The sequence below is a fragment of the Pipistrellus kuhlii genome, unplaced genomic scaffold, assembly GCF_014108245.1.
Source record: "Pipistrellus kuhlii isolate mPipKuh1 unplaced genomic scaffold, mPipKuh1.p scaffold_m20_p_4, whole genome shotgun sequence".
Lineage (NCBI taxonomy): Eukaryota > Metazoa > Chordata > Mammalia > Chiroptera > Vespertilionidae > Pipistrellus > Pipistrellus kuhlii.
In genome coordinates this window covers 6,179,702-6,196,846 of record NW_023425540.1, presented here as the reverse complement: position 1 = coordinate 6,196,846, position 17,145 = coordinate 6,179,702, and the positions used below count along the sequence as shown (strand labels likewise).

The 17,145-nt window shown below is 37.1% G+C and overlaps 1 protein-coding gene across 14 annotated transcripts in view; it reads left to right on the top strand.

Moving 5' to 3' along the window:
- The window catches only part of RICTOR (RPTOR independent companion of MTOR complex 2), an 86,932-nt gene that overhangs the window by 5,512 nt on the left and 64,275 nt on the right, over positions 1-17,145 (top strand). For 8 of the 14 annotated variants that reach the window (XR_004983134.2, XM_036410943.2, XM_036410942.2 and 5 more), the window contains one exon: positions 16,557-16,654. Coding sequence is in view for 11 of the 14 variants with exons in the window: in XM_036410943.2 (XP_036266836.1) it covers positions 16,557-16,654 (98 nt within the window). In the remaining 3 variants the exon portion in view is untranslated. Of the gene's footprint in view, positions 1-2,312; positions 2,377-4,385; positions 5,080-11,617; positions 11,642-15,907; positions 15,944-15,974; positions 16,454-16,556; positions 16,655-17,145 lie in introns of those variants that run through there. The other 6 variants (XM_036410944.2, XM_045571542.1, XM_045571541.1 and 3 more) reach the window with 5 other exon arrangements.

Here is a 17,145-nt window from a genome sequence, read left to right as displayed (position 1 = left end):
CCTTGACCGGAATCAAACCCGGGACCTTTCAGTCCGCAGACGGACACTCTACCACTGAGCCAAACCGGTTTTGGCATTAAGTTCCCCAATCTATTAGTAGTAGTACTATATTAAATAATTTATCTCACTTAATCATCAACAGCCTTTTGAAGTACTCTTATTATTCCTAATTTACAGTTGATAGGGGTTTTGAACTCAGGTAATTCAGCCCGGGTCACAGGGCTAGTGACTAAATGTATCATGCACTGTAGCAACTATATTTTCCTTGCTTGACTTTTTGTAAAATATTCTCTTTATTATTTTCTTACCTTTTATGCTGTTGCTTCTCTTTACTGGCTGATCTTCCAACTTTTCAAGCAAGCCAGCCCTAAGGTTCTTCTCTTTCTGGTCTTTTTCTCTCTACTATTGGTGCTGCTTCCCTGAGCAGCCTTTTCACTCATGACTTCAAAATTCCACAAATTGAGATCTTGTGATAACCACATTTTTATTCAGACTTTTTCTTCTAAGCTTGCAAAACATTATCATCTGTGTGGAGTAACCACCCTAGAGTCCTGATGTGGGAAACGTTGCACCCGAGAGCATGTCTCTTTTCATTTTCTAGTTACCACCACCACCACTCTCTGGTATTCAAGCTAGAGGCCTAGTGTTCTTCCTCTGTGTTCAGGTGGGAAGTTCCTCCAGTTTGCCTCTGAGCTATCGACTGAATCCAATCTCCTATTCCTTTATCGCTGATCTAGTTCCCATCCTCATTATTTCATTTGGATGATAGTAAAAATCATCTTTCTTTCACCTGTTTTAACTACTCTGCTGTACAATTGCCAGGATTATGTCCCTGAAATCTAGATCCGATTCCCTTAAATAACAAAACAAAACACATACACACAATCTCCCATTTAAACTTCTCAGGCCTATTTTTACTCAGAGTAGAATCCAAATTTCTTAGCGTGGCATTGAAGGCCTTTGATGATTTATTTAAAAATGTTCTTTTGTACTGTCTTAACCATATTATTCTCTACTACCTCTCTGCATAGTTGCACTTAAGGAATACACTCCCTCCCTTCCCTATACACAGGGATTGGGGAGATTTGCTAGTAGCACCCCCCTCTCCTTTCCTCACTTTTCCTATTGAAGATTCTGTTATGCCCTAGTTGAGGATCATTGTGTTAGTCAAAGAGGACTTAATCTTTGCACATGACATGCAGTTTCTATTTACTTGACCTTGCATAGGTTGTTTCCTCTGCCTAGAAGTCCATTTGCAGCACTATTTATCAAACTCCTAGGTTAAGGTCTAGGTCACATGCCACTTCTGGAAATCCTTACTAGCCATCCCAGTGGGAATTTATGCTTCCTCCTTTACTCTTCCATATCTCTGATTGTTCCTTTCTAAATATCACTTACCATTATCTTATTTAAAGTTCTTTGTCCAGTTCTTTTTCTTTCACTGGATATCACACTTCTTCCCCAGCATCTATCATATGATAATAACTGAAGCATTAATTAAATGGAAGAATGGAGAGTAAAGGAGCAGGAGTAGCATGTACTGTATTGAAGAGATCAGATGTGAAAGAGCATTTTAAGTTTGCAATCCTAAGGGACAGTGAAATTGATGGTGCCATGAAATGGAGAAATCATTTTGGGAGGGATGAAAATGAGTCCCTTGCTCTTGGGTTTAAGGTGATTGACTCTATCAGAGATGTGTGAGAGATAGCAGCAGATACTGAAATGGAAGTTTTAGTAGTAGTTCTGAACTTGTGATCTGGTTATTCCCTACATAAGGCTTTGAGAACGGGAACAAGGTAAATGGAGAAAGAGCTGAGCATTCGAGTGTTAGAGGATAAATTGATGAAAGTGTAATACCCCCTGGTGGACGGGTCAGTACGAAGAAAGGGTTCAACAGAAGAGAAGAAAATTAGCAAGTTCTCTGAAGCCAAGAGGAGGGTTTTGGGTTTAAGGGAAAGAGAGACTAGCATTGCAGTTGGGGTTAGGAGAACTGAGTTAGGCTCTCCTTAATCTGAGGGTGACTGAGTTGCTTACTTAACCTCTCAGGTATCAGTTTCCTAACCTTTGAAATGCATACCACTTTACATTTGTAGCACTTTTGCTTTCTGTCTTTGTGATTCTCAGATATCACTTTGTTTCTGGGATATTGAAAGGTTAAAGAGAAAGCATTCATAGCCCTGTTAAGTCACTGTGAGGGGTATTCCTATGAAAGTAATGAGTACTAGTATATGTAGGAGTGATGCTATTTCATAGCGCTTTAAATGTAAATTATAGTCAACTCTCAATTTCCTTTTAAGTGATCATCTGCAGTGACTTGCTGCCTCCTCCTCCCAGGTCTCAGGCTACTGAAAATAGGGCTGTGAAAAGCACTGTGGGGTGAGTGAATGGTTTGCATGCCTGTGTATCTGTACCACTGACTATCACCAAGCTACATACAGTCCACTCTCAGTTACCTGCACATAATAAAAAGTTGGTGGAATAAATGGTGGAAGAGTGCTAAATGTATATTCTAAACAGCATTACTTATATGTGCCTTGGGAATCTTTTATATTCTTTCCTACCGTAAATTGGTAAATTTTTTATTTGAATTAATAACATCAATTTTTATTAAACAAATACTATTAAATAGTGGAAGTAAACAGGCTGAAATATTTATTAGGTAAACTACATATGAATAATTGAGAGTTGGCTGTGCTTTTTGGATCATCCATTGTTTTGTATTACCTGTGCTTTTTTGTTAGTGTGGCCAGGTTAAAGCTAAATAGCTACTTTAAAATTATATCTGTATGATGAATGTACTTATAAAATTATGCAGATGCCAAACTAAATTGAAAATAATTATTTAAAACTAGCCAAATATAATATTCATACTTTCAAAGTCATAGGGTTCAAAGAAAACCCAAGCCAAAGTACATTCTTGAAATTCCTTTTACAAAGTCATGTAGTCAGAAGATTGCATAAACTGAACAATGTACTTGGTAACAATGCCTTTTATATAAAATATAATAAAATATATTTTATAAAATGTAAAAGATCTAACAACATTTTTAAAGAGTCAGAAGAAATATAGAAAGGAGTTTTAACCTTAATTACTTGAATTATAAAGAATCTGATTCCTTTAATACTTTTTTTTACCCTAATATGTTAAAGAATTTGGATTTGTTTGTTAATGTCAGTCAACATATTTTTTATATAAATATATTTTTTTTAAATTGATTTTTTTACAGAGAGGAAGGGAGAGGGATAGAGAATTAGAAACATGGATGAGAGAGAAACATCGATCAGTTGCCTCTTGCACACCCACTACTGGGGATGTGCCCGCAACCAAGGTACATTCCCTTGACTGGAGTCGAACCTGGGACCTTTCAGTCCGCAGGCAGATGCTCTATCCACTGAGCCAAACCGCTTTCAGCCAGTCAACATATTTTTGATGAATATATTATACTAGAGGCCTAATGCACGAAATTTCTTCAAGGGGCTCAGCCCCACCCTGGCGCTGTAGCTGCCTCAGGCCTCACAGCCCCACTTTGTCCAGAAGGACATCTGGTCTAATTAGCATATTATGCTTTTATTATTATAGATTATTATAGAAAATTAGGTTAGTAACTGTTATTATAAATCAGGAAGGCATAATTTTTGGCATTAAGGAGTTTATATTATAGTTGGGATATTCCTGAATCAGGGCATAGTTTAAGACAGCAGTATATGAAGCACCTGCCAATTATCTTTATAAAGGGATCAAAAGCTGGAGAAATTTAGACAAAAATGGGAGATAGGTAAGGAATGATCTAGAGTGAAGGCCTCATAGAAGGTTGATATCTGTAAGACCTGTGCATAAAAGGTCTTGAATAGTGAGAGTTCTGGATCATGTTTAAAAAGTCATATATTCAATAGCTTAATTTGTGAACTAACATATTCTGGCATATTCAGTATTTGAAGAAAAGATGTTGAGAAAATGTTGTTGAGTTTTGCATGTAAATCTCTTAACTACTGAAGACATTATGTTTTAAACTAGTCTTTTTGATCTTTGAAGGTAATGCTGGACTGAGAGGTTTTAGGCATATTGTGCAGTAATTGTGTGCTTTTGATTATGATTATATAAATGCTTGGCTGCGTTCCAAAACCAAGCATAAATGATTTTTTTCTTCCATTGTTTTGTAGTATATGTGTCTCCTCTGCTTTCATTAATATTGCATGCTCTAAAGGCTCTACATTTGTTACCAAACTTATTTCTAGACTAGAGGCCCAGTGCATGAATTTGTGTGTGGGTAGGGTCTGGCCTGCCCTGATCGGGGCCATTGGGACCAACCAGGGGGAGGGACTGCGGGAGGTTGGTGTGTTGTTCCGGTCGTTCTGGTGGCTTGGCTTTTATATATATGTGTGCAGAGACTACAAGTGCTTTTGTTATTTTTACACTAAAATTATTGTGTTTTTAATCTAAAAATTCAAACATGTGACCTGACAGTGTTATAAAATATTTTAATTTAAGATTATCTTGATTAAACATGGAATATTTCATTGCCAAATCTAGACACCTTACCCAGCCCTTTAGTTATTTGGATAAAAGATCAACAGTGTTTGGGAAGTTATTGCTCTCTTAAAGTAGCAAAGTGAGGGCTGAATTGCTACTTGCAGGGATTTAGTAAACTAGTTCACAGTCCAATGTAATTTCATGTATTTCTTATAAAAAATAGAGTGAAAAGCCTCAGAAACCAGTAAAGATGATTTTCAAGTAATTTACTTTTAATGACTAGGAAGGAATAGCTTGCCTGATAAAAGTATATTTAAGTGTTTTTAGATGTATGCACATAATATTTTTATCAGTAGTTTCTGACTCTGAGAAATCACATCTTAAAATAATATTGCTAAATTATTTCCATGCTTAATGTTAATCCCTCATATACTAGAAGTTGTAATTGCCCCGTTTTCTATTCATAATTCTGTATAATACATTCCCTCACCTTCACCACTCCACCATCGCCATCAATCCTCTCCCCTAAGGGGGAAAAAAAAAGAAAGAGAAAGAAACTGAGGGGAATTGAGTTACCAAAAAAAGTGAGAAGACTCCAGTGGTTGGAGGTAGGTGAGCTGTAAACTAACGTTTCGCTACATGGCAGTTTTTGTGTGTGGCCAGGCAAGTGGAATAGTGTGACTTTTTCTTTAGCACAGGTAGATAAGTTTTTAATCATATACAAATAACTATTTCCTACTTTATCGTTTATTTAAAACGATGTGGTTTTATTTTATTAGGTTGTAATTTCTAGTGCTATTTTTGAATGGCATGCTTAATGTGGTACAGAGCAGGTCAGACTTCATGTGTAATCTGTATAATAAAGGCCTAAGCGACCATTAAGGTGGGACGACCAGAACGACCAGTCATTATGCACACTGACCCCCAGGGAGCAGATGCTCAACGCAGGAGCTGTCCCCGGGGGTCAGTGCGCTGTCACAGGGAGCACAGCGCAGCCAGAAGCTGGGCTCATGGCTGGAGAGTGCAGCAGCAGCAGCAGCAGCAGCGGGGGCAGGAGCTTCTCACACCTCTGCACAGCGCCAAAGAGCAGCCAGCCGGGCGGTAAGGTGCAGGCAGGCGGGTGGTAGGGAGCAAGAGGGCGCAGGCTGGCTGAGGGACCCCCTTCCCCTCCAGTGCATGAATTTTGTGCACTGGGCCTCTAGTATAAGAATAATTTTTAACCTAAGATTTTATAACTTTAATGAGTTAAATTTTATATTGGCATAGTTTAAAAATGTTTAAATCACTTTGTGTATTTTAAAAACCTTAAAATAGTATTTTTTTCCCTTGGGGAGAATTTAGTATGTGTTCATGTATCAACATTGTTTTGAATACATAAGTATAGATTATTGTTTTACTTAGCAAAATAAAAGAAATATTAAAAGATACTGGATATTTTTCAAAAGGAAATAAAAAGATTAAGACATTTGGATAAATTGTTGCAGTTGTCTTTTGTTTTTTTCTAATAGGTTTTTACTTTTTTGTTTATTTTAAAAGCTTAGACTTTATTTTTGAGTCCTAGGAAAACTTTTTTACTTACTTCAGTAATTATGTCTATGTTGTAAAGTACCATAGAAAAGTGTAATTGTTTTAAAGTCAAGTAATTACATGCCACTAAACATTCACCTGTGGTAATTGAACATGAGTGTATTGGGAGACATAAGTGTGTCTGTAAATATTATGCCTATTTTTAAGCATATTTGGAAGCTAATTTAGAAATTATTTTATTAGTACTCCTATTCAAAACAGGAATGTTCTCCATAGTATCTGGCATGTCATTCATTATTTAGACCTTTCACTGATAAGTATCTTATTCAAAATGGTTTGTTTCTTTGTTGAATAGCTATGCTTGTTAATAAAACTCATATCAAGTTAACCAAAAATTTAATGAAAGAATAATTTTTCAGTAATTGGTTCTAGTTCTTCCCTTTGAAACAGTTCTTTTATTCTTTTATTTTAGAAGTCTTTACAAATAAAAAGTAGAACTGAGGGAAAATAGAATTGCAGTAGGTGTAATCTGTACACTGCTGTATGCGATAAAGGACAGACTCTTACCCTTTACTCTCATTTTATTGGCTGATCACCAAGTATTCATTGAGAACCACCAGTGTGTCTGGTATTTTTTCTAGTTTATATGGTTTTTTATTACAAAAACAGCAGCTACCATATTTTGACCCTTATTATATGTTGGGTACTGAGTTAAAAACATTACTTAAATTACCTAATTTAATCTTCCTGTATACCAAGGAAAAAATATTAATGTCCCTATGAAGGAAATGGGCCCCAGAGGCAGCCTAACTAGCCCAGGTCACTTGGCAGTAAGAAAGAGAGGTAGAATTCAGATCCTGTTTATTGTTTTTGATTCTAAATCTCATGTACTTAATCCTTTACAGTCTTTCTTAAAATGAAGTCAGGTCGCCCATGATGTTGGAATAATTAGTAACTAAATGAGTATTCTATATATTGTAGGACTTTATTTGCAGTACTCAGGAAGTAAGTTACTGGCTGAGCTATGAAGTAGACCTTTTAAACATTTTGAATACAGTTATTTCTAGAACTATTACATATTTCTTTAAGAAGAAAATATCAATTATATTTTAACTTTTTGGCTAGGGTCATCATTATTTATTATTTATTAATAATTTATGTAACTTTGGATTGCTCTTTTTAATCTTACGTCCTATTACATTGTTCTCAGCTATCATTTACATTGCAATTATTGTTTCTATATTTAGCAGTCTTTTAATTCTTTATTTTTTTTTACTTTTACTGTGTTACAAAATGAAAACTATATACCTGGCCTTGTTCATCTGAATGAAAAATAAAGAGAAATAGGTTGTCATTATAAGGACTTAAGAGTTGAGGAGTGCTACTATAAATAATATATACGATCTGTTGTGAATAAAATTGGTGATGACACACAGTTTCAGTTTTTATTGCCATCTCTTGGAGTGCTTGTTTTTACATGCTGGCTGTTTTTCAGATAGGTAATTACCTCATAGCATAATTCAAGGAAGGTGAGATGTGACTTGATAGAATTGGTATATTTTTATACAATATGGGTAATGTGATAATATAAAAGTAGATAATAAGGTACAAATATGACTAATATGGACAAAAGAACATATAATAACATGTTAATTGCATGATACAGAGACAGTCTAGCAGTGAAGCCTTATAAGAGGATGGGGTTTGGAGCCCGATGGACTTGCTCCTTAAAAAGACTCCTTTGTTTTGTTTACCATTGTATCCTCAGTGCCTAGAATAGCCCCAGCATATTGTATTGTGTTTGATAAATAACAATTTGGCTGAATAAATGACTATCAATTTGTGTTTTAGTTTGAGGTTTTCAGATCAATTTATTTACTGCTTACTCAAAACTTAACCATGTAGTCGTGTATATCAGACTTTTCTGTTTTAAACTTAATAATTCTCTTATTCTAAAAATCTTTCTGTATTTCCCATTTAGGTTAAGAGTAGTACTTTAATGCGACCAAATCAGACACCCATATTCTAAGCATCTTTTTACATTTCCTATCTAGATTAAGAGCAGTACTTTAATGGGGCCAAATCAGATACCCAGGAGACACCCTAGCCTTATTCCTTGTCCTTATTATTCACATCACATTTACAATGATGATAATGATTTTATCTTTGAAAAAACTGCAAAATCTTTTTTCCCCCATTTCTGTTGCCGTGACTTTATTCGGGCTCTCATTTCCTTTTCTGTATGATTGCATTGCCTTTCCTAACTACTTTTCCTATTTTACTTCTACTCTTTCCCAATCCACTTTCTTCATTGTAACCAGTAACAAGTTTTCCAGAAAGTCTATCTTAGTTTCCCATCAGCATTGAGCATCTTCTTTCTTTGGGCTTCTTCAGTATAGTGTATGTTACTTTTCTTATAATATTGGTATAATTTGTTCACAGTTGACACATTTTATTGACCTTTACTTGGGCCTGGGTACTCTACCTTTGCTGGTGATTGAATGGTTTGATCTTCTTTTAGACATGTTTCTCTCTCACACATCGAAGTCTCCTTCCCTTCCTCCCTCTTTTCCTCCCTCCTCCTCCTCTCTGAAATCAATTGAAAAGGAAAAAAATTACATTCTTCTTTTAAAAGAGGTGCTTAAGATACATGTGCTAAGATGTTTCAGTACTATTTGGTAACTACCCAGGACCCAGATGTGGCTACTATTGCCCGAGGAAGGAATTTTTTGAAAGTGTGTATGTGTGTTTTTAAAGGGTGAATTACTATGATTACAAGACATATTACACTTGACGTAAACAGACCACCAAACATACAGAATTGAAACTTTAAAGAACTATTTACTCAAAGATTAAGATTCAATATATTATTCCTGGCTGGTTTGGCTCAGTGGATAGAGCTTCCACCTGAGGACTGAAGGGTCTCAGGTTCGATTCCTGGTCAAAAGCACCATACCTTGGTTGAGTGTTCATACCCTGCTCCGGATTGGGTCCTGTCCAGGAGGCAACCAGTGGATATGTGTGTATATGTCTCTCTCCTTCTTCTCTTTCACTCTAAAAATCAATGGAAAAATATTCTCGGATAAGGATAAAAAAATTGAATATGTTAGAGTTTATGGAGACAGTGAAAAGAGAAACCCAAGGGCAAAGGATAGAGCTTTAGGTAATGCTAAAGGATATGAAAGAGGAGGAGGGAATACAAAATTTTAAAGGTGACATTGAGAAATGGGTATGAAGAGGATCAAGATTGTGTAATTATAGAAGCCAAAGTAGAGAAGACAGGGTTCACATTAGCCAGTACTATAATGGAAAAATCAGCCGTTTGAATAACTGAGAAGAAGTCTTTGCATTGCTCTGTAAACTCAAGAGCAACAACTTTAGTGGAGTGACTTAGACACCTGATCGATGGAGATTAGGAGATGATGAAGTAAGAATTAACTTGAATCTCAAGAGAGATTGGTAAAAGAAAGGAGTGACATCACTTCAAAAATGGGAAACCAGGCAGAAGCCTTTTGTTAAAGTAAGACTGAAATCAATGAGAAATAGAGAATAATTAATGGTAGAAGTATTGGAATAAAATAATAAGATATGGAATCAAGAATACAAATGATACAGAGATAATAATTTAATTAAAAAATTTTAAAAAAGGAGAATACAACTTAGCCAAAACTGGTTTGGCTCAGTGGATAGAGCGTCGGCCTGTGGACTGAAGGGTCCCAGGTTCGATTCCAGTCAAGGGCATGTGCCTTGGTTGCGGGCATATCCCCGGTAGAAGGTGTGCAGGAGGTAGCTGATTGATGTTTCTCTCTCATCCATGTTTCTGACTATTCCTCTTTCTTCCTCTCTGTGAAAAATCAGTAAAGTATATATATATATAAAAAGAAGAATATAAATGGAAGGATTAGAAAATAACATTGTAATAAGCATTTTTTAGATTTCTAACCCACATGCAAATTGAGTGTAATTATACCCTTTACTCTTTTATTAATTTATTTGTACCTTTACCTCTTTTATTTATTAGGGGCCCAGTGCATGAATTCATGCACTTTGAAAGGAACTGTGGGCTGCGAGGCTGCAGTGGGCACAGGAGCCTGTCTTGGTAACCTCCTCCTTCCCCCCCCTCGCACTCACTGAAGGCGAGGAGCAATTGGGGCTGGTGCCATTAGTGAATGCAAGCAGAGGCTACTGCCCCAATCACCCCTCAGGAGCAGGAGGAGGTGAAGAAGCCCTCAGGGGTGACCGGGGCTGGCACCTACCACTGGCACCTGCTGACAACACTGAGCGATTGGGACCAGCATCAGCTGGGTGAGAGTGGTGGCTCCAGTGCCAGCAGCAGATGTGAGCAGGGCCATCACCGGCAACGGGTGCAAGAGGTGGCTCCCAGTCCTGATCATCTCCTGGGAGCAGGGCAAGAAGCCCTGAGAGACGATCCGGGCCAGTAGCTGGTGCAAGCCTGGCCAGCGCACGGGAGCAAAGAATTTTCAGTAACCACCAGAGGCTCATTCCGTGACAGCAAGTGGTGCCCCGCCTTGGTCTAGCAAACCCGCTCACCTGCTCCCCAGTCCTGCTGTGGCCGATGCCCACCATGTGGCACGTGCGGCCCCTTGTGGAGAGTGCACGTCATAGTGACCGGTTGTCCAGTTGTGCCGTTCGGTCTATTTGCATATTAGGGTTTTATATATATAGATGAGAGGAAAGCCCTTAAATATATTTCTAGAAGCCACCTGTCAAAGAAGTGATCTGGACTATAAATAGTTATGTTTCATAGAGAAAAACAGAAACAGGAAAGTAGCTGTGCAAGCAAAATGTCTGACTTCTAAATAATGCTAGCAGGCTGGGTGTGGATCACAGTTGCCTCAGCCTTTAGGCATAGTGTTCTAATCTTTTGTAAGGTTTGTTTACTTGGTGAATTGTTTCAGAGACAAACGTTTTCCTTGTATCTTGTAACAGTGGTTTCATCATAGGTAATTATAATTTTCACTATATATATAAGAAAATGGATGCCCATCAGGTTTCATGGTTTGTAGTCAAAGTTACATTGATTATAGATGAAAAAGTTACATTTGAATGCAGTTCTTTTTCATTCCAAAATTGTCTTTCTTTCCATTACTCCCTAATAGCTATATGCCAGTAGTTGTGGACCTTAATTTACTATGTACACTTGAACCTTAAGTTATTTAAAAATCAATTATATGTTGTACATTTATTAACAGGTAAAGATATTAATATATTACAGTATGCTTCAGAGCAGCATGCTTTGAAAATATTTGAAAATAAATTCATTTTTATACATATATACATATATGTGAGTGTGTGTACACACATGTGCACATACAAAGAGACTTAATGCAGAGGGACAATTGTGTATTTGTGTGTATGTGTCTATAGATACATATAGACAAAAGGTTTATTTTCTGTAGTTTCTTCTTGGTTTTCTGTGTGTGTGTGTGTGTATCTCTATATATATGTATATGTGTGTGTGTGTTTATAAGGTATTAAATTGCTACATACTTAGCGTTGACTTCAGTTATTTTATTACATCCAGAGAGATGCATCAGGAATTAAGGAGTTACACAATAAGAGGAAAAGGAGCCATTAGAATTCTAGTAGTTCTTTTGTGCTTTGCTTCCTTGCATTTGTAAGGTTGGTCATCATAGCCAGCGAGGCAGTTTCTTTTTCCTTTCCCCTTATGCAGCTGTGGGTTTCCTAAACTTCAAGGGTTCAGAGGATGTCCTAGTAGATTATCTCAATTGTGCTTTAGACTTCTCACAAAGCCCTATAATTGGGGCAGTTTCAGAGAAGCTAAATTGGAAACATTAAATAGAGTAGGAAGAAATAGATAAACTCTGCTTAAATTTCTTTTTTTTCCTCCCATTTCCCCTGTCCCAGTAAAAGCCACATTGATCTCAGCTTGTTCACTACTTTTCTTGGTCTAAGTTACGACTATCTAGCATAGGATTTGGCAAACTACAGCTCTTGAACCAAGCTCTTTTTATTGAAACATAGCCCATATTTATTCATTTATGTATTTTCTATGATCGCTTTCTTGATACAACTGCAAGTTGAGTAATTGCAATGAGACCTTATGACCAGCAAATTCTAATAAAATACTCAGTGGACCATTATAGGAAATGTTTACCGACTCCAGTAAGGAAGAAACTAGGGATATCTCATTTCATTACCATGGGGGCATTGTAGCACATGAGCATTATAGTATTTCATGTCTAAAATGGCCCTAATACTCTTTTGAATTAATATATCATGAAGAAACCTTGAAATTCTTCCATAAGAGGGGGGGGGGGAGGGAAGATGAGGTATGTGTGTCCTATAATTACTATAATTAACTAGAGGCCCAGTGCACGAATTTGTGTACCAGTGGGGTTCCTCAGCCTGGCCTGTGGGATCGGGCTGAAACTGGCTCTTGGACATCCCCCAAAGGGTCCTGGATTGTGAGAGGGTACAGGCCAGGCCGAAGGACCCCACTGGTGCACTATTAGGACTTCGGGAGGGACATAGGAGGTTGGCCAACCAAGCAGGAACCGTGCGAGGGTTCCAGGGTGTGTCCAACCCATCTTGTTCAGTCCCGATCAGCCAGACCCCAGCAGCAAGCTAACCTACTAGTTGGAGCATCTACCCCATGGTGGTCAGTGCACGTCATAGTGAGTGGTTAAGCAGCCTTAGCATATCATTAGCATATTATGCTTTGATTGGTTGAAAGACTGACTAGTCTACCGGACACTTAGCATATTAGGCTTTTATTATATGGAGGGCACAGGCCGGGCTGAGAGACCCCCACCCAGGGCACGAATGTCATGCACTGGGCCTCTAGTAGGATTATATAAAGTGGGGGTGAGGAGGGAAAGGAAGTTGAAAGGCTGGTTCATTTGATTTGTATTGACAATGATAACATCTGTATTCTAGTATATTAGCTTCATTTTATATTATTATTCATTAGACAAACATTTGGTCCAGTGCTGGCTTCTTACTACCTGTCAGTTTTTAAAGTGTGTACATGTTTGTTTTTTTTAGTTTTTTTTTTTATTGTGTTGGTTATTCTTTTTCTTTCACTTGTATGTAAGGTTTGTTAAAGAAGGATTTTCCTTGATTATTGATGTATTCCTACTACCAAAAACATTCCTGACATAATAGTTTTTCAGTTAATACTTAATGAATGAACTCAGATATGAGATTTTATTTTGAATATGATCATGTAAGATGGTTGTTACATGATTTGTACTTGAAAAAACGCACACCCTGCAATTAGTTCATACCTAGAAAACAGGCAATAATTAAAACTTGCAAGACTTTATGAAGTATCTATCTTTTCAGACTAATCATCTTAACTATCCTGTTAGATCATTACATTGTAGTAAGAGTCATCACTTTAGTGCAATCTTTTGTTTGGTGCCTGACATCCTAATTAAAAATTGATGTAAAATGGTTAAGTTATACACTGAGTGGCCAGATTATTATGACTACCTGACATTTGTAGGCAAATTTGCCGTACACTGCATTGTATGGGATGTGGAAGCCGAAGGCCTGTTCGAACACCTTTGCTCTCTGCAGTTACCAAGATAAAACATCTCCAATTCGCACAGGAACACAAGGATTGGACAGTCGAGTATTGGAAAAAAGCCATGTGGTCCGATGAATCACGTTTCCAGTTGCATCATGCAGATGGCAGAGTGAGAATTTAGTGGAAGCAGCATGAAAGCATGCACCCCACATGCATGAGTACAACCCTTCAAGCTGGTGGGGGCAGTGTTATGGTTTGGGGCATGTTTTCCTGGCATGATTTGGGACCTTTAATTCTTGTGGAACTATGTCTGAATAGCACTACATACCTAAGTATCATTGCTGATCAAGTTCATCAGATCATGTTGATGGCGTATCCCAATGGAGATGGCTTCTTCCAACCAAACAATGTGCCATACCCCGGCCCTCGTATTGTGCAGGAGTGATTTCAAGAACATGAGGAATACTTTACCTTGCTTAGCTGGCCCCCACAATCAGCAGATCTCAATCCAACTGAGCATTTATGGGACGAAGTTAAAAGAGCCATCAGGCTGCTGGTTTCACAGCCATCAAATCTCACAGAACTGGACAGTGCTATTCATCAGGCATGGTGTCAGATTCCTCACATCACCTTTCAGCATCTCGTGGAGTCAATGCCAAGAAGAATCGCTGCAGTATTGAAGGCAAAAGGTGGCCCAACGTATCTGTCCACTCAGTATCTGTCCACTCAGTGTATATTTCCACTAGGTAAAATTTGCAATGGCTCTAAAGAACCTTAATTCTGACTGAAAATTGCTGCAGGTTCTAAATTACCTTAAAAGTTATTGTAAAGTTTTTATAAAGTTTTCATATCTAGTTAAATCATTTGAACATCATTGCCTCACCTGTAATAGTGACCTTGCAATTCTTTTTAATGAGATGTGATCCCATCCAATGATGAGCTGTTTTCATTTCACTTTTAAGATACTCTCAGTCACTAATTTTAAGGAGGTAGAATCTTATTAGAGTTAAAAAACATCCAAAATTTATAGGAGGTGCTCTAAGATTAAATGAATGATCAATTTGTGTTGGTCATGGCTAACACCCAGTGGAACAGAATGTGAGCAGATGCAAGCTAAATGTAAAATAGGACAGTGCAAACAGTTCCATTTGCTGAGGAAAACACTAATTCAGAACAAATAATTCCTTGATATTAGGTTTATGTAAAAATTTCAAAGGAAGTCATAATGGCTTTTACCCTAACATATCTGCAATGTAATACAATTTCTTTTTAGATTGTGTTTTTGTTTTCTTTCAAACAAATATAATGCTGAGTATATTAATAGAGAAATAGTGTATGGCAGCCTGAAGAAATCGACCGTCTCTACCAGTGGTTAGCAAACTGCTGACCATGGGGCATATTTGCTTGTGGCCTGTTTTGGAGCAGGTGGGCTAAGAATGGTTTTTATACATGTCATATCATTTTTTAATTTAAATATTTTAAATATGTTGTTCTACTATCTTCTCACTTGCTTGTCCCACAAGAAATCAGCTGTCATCATTTTATTTTCTCTGTAATTTGTCTTATTTTTTAATTTCTTTGTTTTTAAGAGTTTTTTTTTTCTTCTTCTTCCCCCCCCCCCCCCCCCCCCCCCCAGTGATATTGAGCAATTTGATTTAAGTTGTAGCTTGGTCTAGTTTTCTTTATGTTTCTTGTGTTTGGTATTGGTTGAGCTTCTTGGATTTATTGGCTTATTTTTATCAAATTTGGAAAGTTTTAATCTGTTACTTAAAAAAAAATAATTATATCCCCTATTTCTTTCCTTTGAGGACTAGTTACACATATTTTAATTATACTAAGCTGCCTGAAGTCCCCATAGTTCACTGATGCTCTTTTTCTCTCTTTTTGTTATATTTTGGTTATTTTTCTGTTGCTTTGTCTTCCAAGTTTACAGTTCTTACCTTCCATAAAGACTGTTATTCCTATCCATAGTTTGAGAGCATTTATAAACCTTTCATGCCTCTTCTACCTAAGTTTTTGAACATATAGACTACAGTTATAAAAACGGTTTTATTGTCCTTTTCTGCTAGCACTAACATGTCTGTTCTGGGCATTTTCAGTTGATTGGTGTTTTGTTTTGTTTTTTGAGCTCAGTATGGATCATGTTTTCCTGCTTTTTTGCCATGCATGCCTGATAATTTTTGATTGGATGATAAACATTGTAAATTTTGTCCTGTTATATGCTTCATATTTTCTCTCTGCCTAAAATCTTCTTGATCTGAAACATAGTTTAGTTACTTGGAATCAGTTTAAAGCTTTCATATTTGAAGATTTGTTAAATGGGATCAAAGAAATGTTTAGTCTACATCTGATTTTTACCCACACTGAGCTAAGACTTCTCAATTTGGTTTTAGGAACAAGCACAGCTCCCTGTCCTGTATGAATGCAAGGTACTCTTCCCTTTAATTCTTTTGAGTGGTAATTTCCTCACTCACATACATGCACCAACCATTGCTATACTGCTACTTGAGGGGTCCTTTTGCAAGATGAGCTCTCTCTCTTCAACTCATTTTGCCTAGGTTTCTCCTAGCAGCAAGACTGCAGACTGCATAGATTAGGCAGTAAACTGGGACTGTTGTAGAGCACACTTGTTTGTTTCTCATTTCTTAGGGCTCATTTTTTCTTTACTTGCTGATGCCCAGTCTCTTGAACTATAGTTTCCTATATTTTGTACAGTTTTTTTGTAGTTCAAATAGGATAGTGTTTTTTATGTCCATTTCTGTATTGTAGCTAGAAGTGAAATTTGGGATGTTGCAATTTAAGATTTAGTGATTGAATAAAACCAGATTATGACCCACAGAATTGGACCATAGATATGAGTGGATATAAATGTGAAGGTCATTGGATGACTCGTCCACATGGACTTTGATGTGACCTGGGTGATGGATTTGAGATGGAGAGTAAGAATTTAAATTAAAAGCCAAAGTTGTGATATTTTAATACTGTATGTTTAAGTATTTGATTAGGAAAATACTCCTTTAAATTATCTGTCTTTTCTTCTAGAACCTTCTGATAACTTAAGGGAGATTCTCCAAAATGTGGCCAAATTGCAAGGGGTTTCAAATATGAGAAAGCTGGGCCATTTGAATAACTTTACTAAGGTAAGTAACTTGAATATTAATATTACCATCTACAATTCTTTGTTCCTTATTATGCTTACTGGATGCTTCCTAATTATCATTAATAAGAATTTTTTTTGTTTGTTTGTTTGAAGCATTACAAATAGTAGTACATATATTTCCTTTTTCCCCCCCGCTTGACCTCCTCCCAGCCTCCCCGACCCCCCGACCCCTGCATATGCCTTCACCTCCCCCCCCCCCCCCCCGTGTCTTGTATCCATTGGTTATGTTTATATGCATGCATGCAAGTCATTCGATTGATCTCTTACAGCCGCCACCCCCCCCCCAACCTTCCTTGCCTTCCCGCTATAGTTTGACAGTCTGTTCAATGGTTCTTTAGCTCTATAACTATTTTTTTCCCCATTTCTTCTCTTTAAAAAATCTTGCAACTGCAGACTAGAAATAAACATATAATAGCAAAAAACGTTTGAATCCTAATTTCAATGGCCAACAGTTCTGAGACCCAGTTTCAA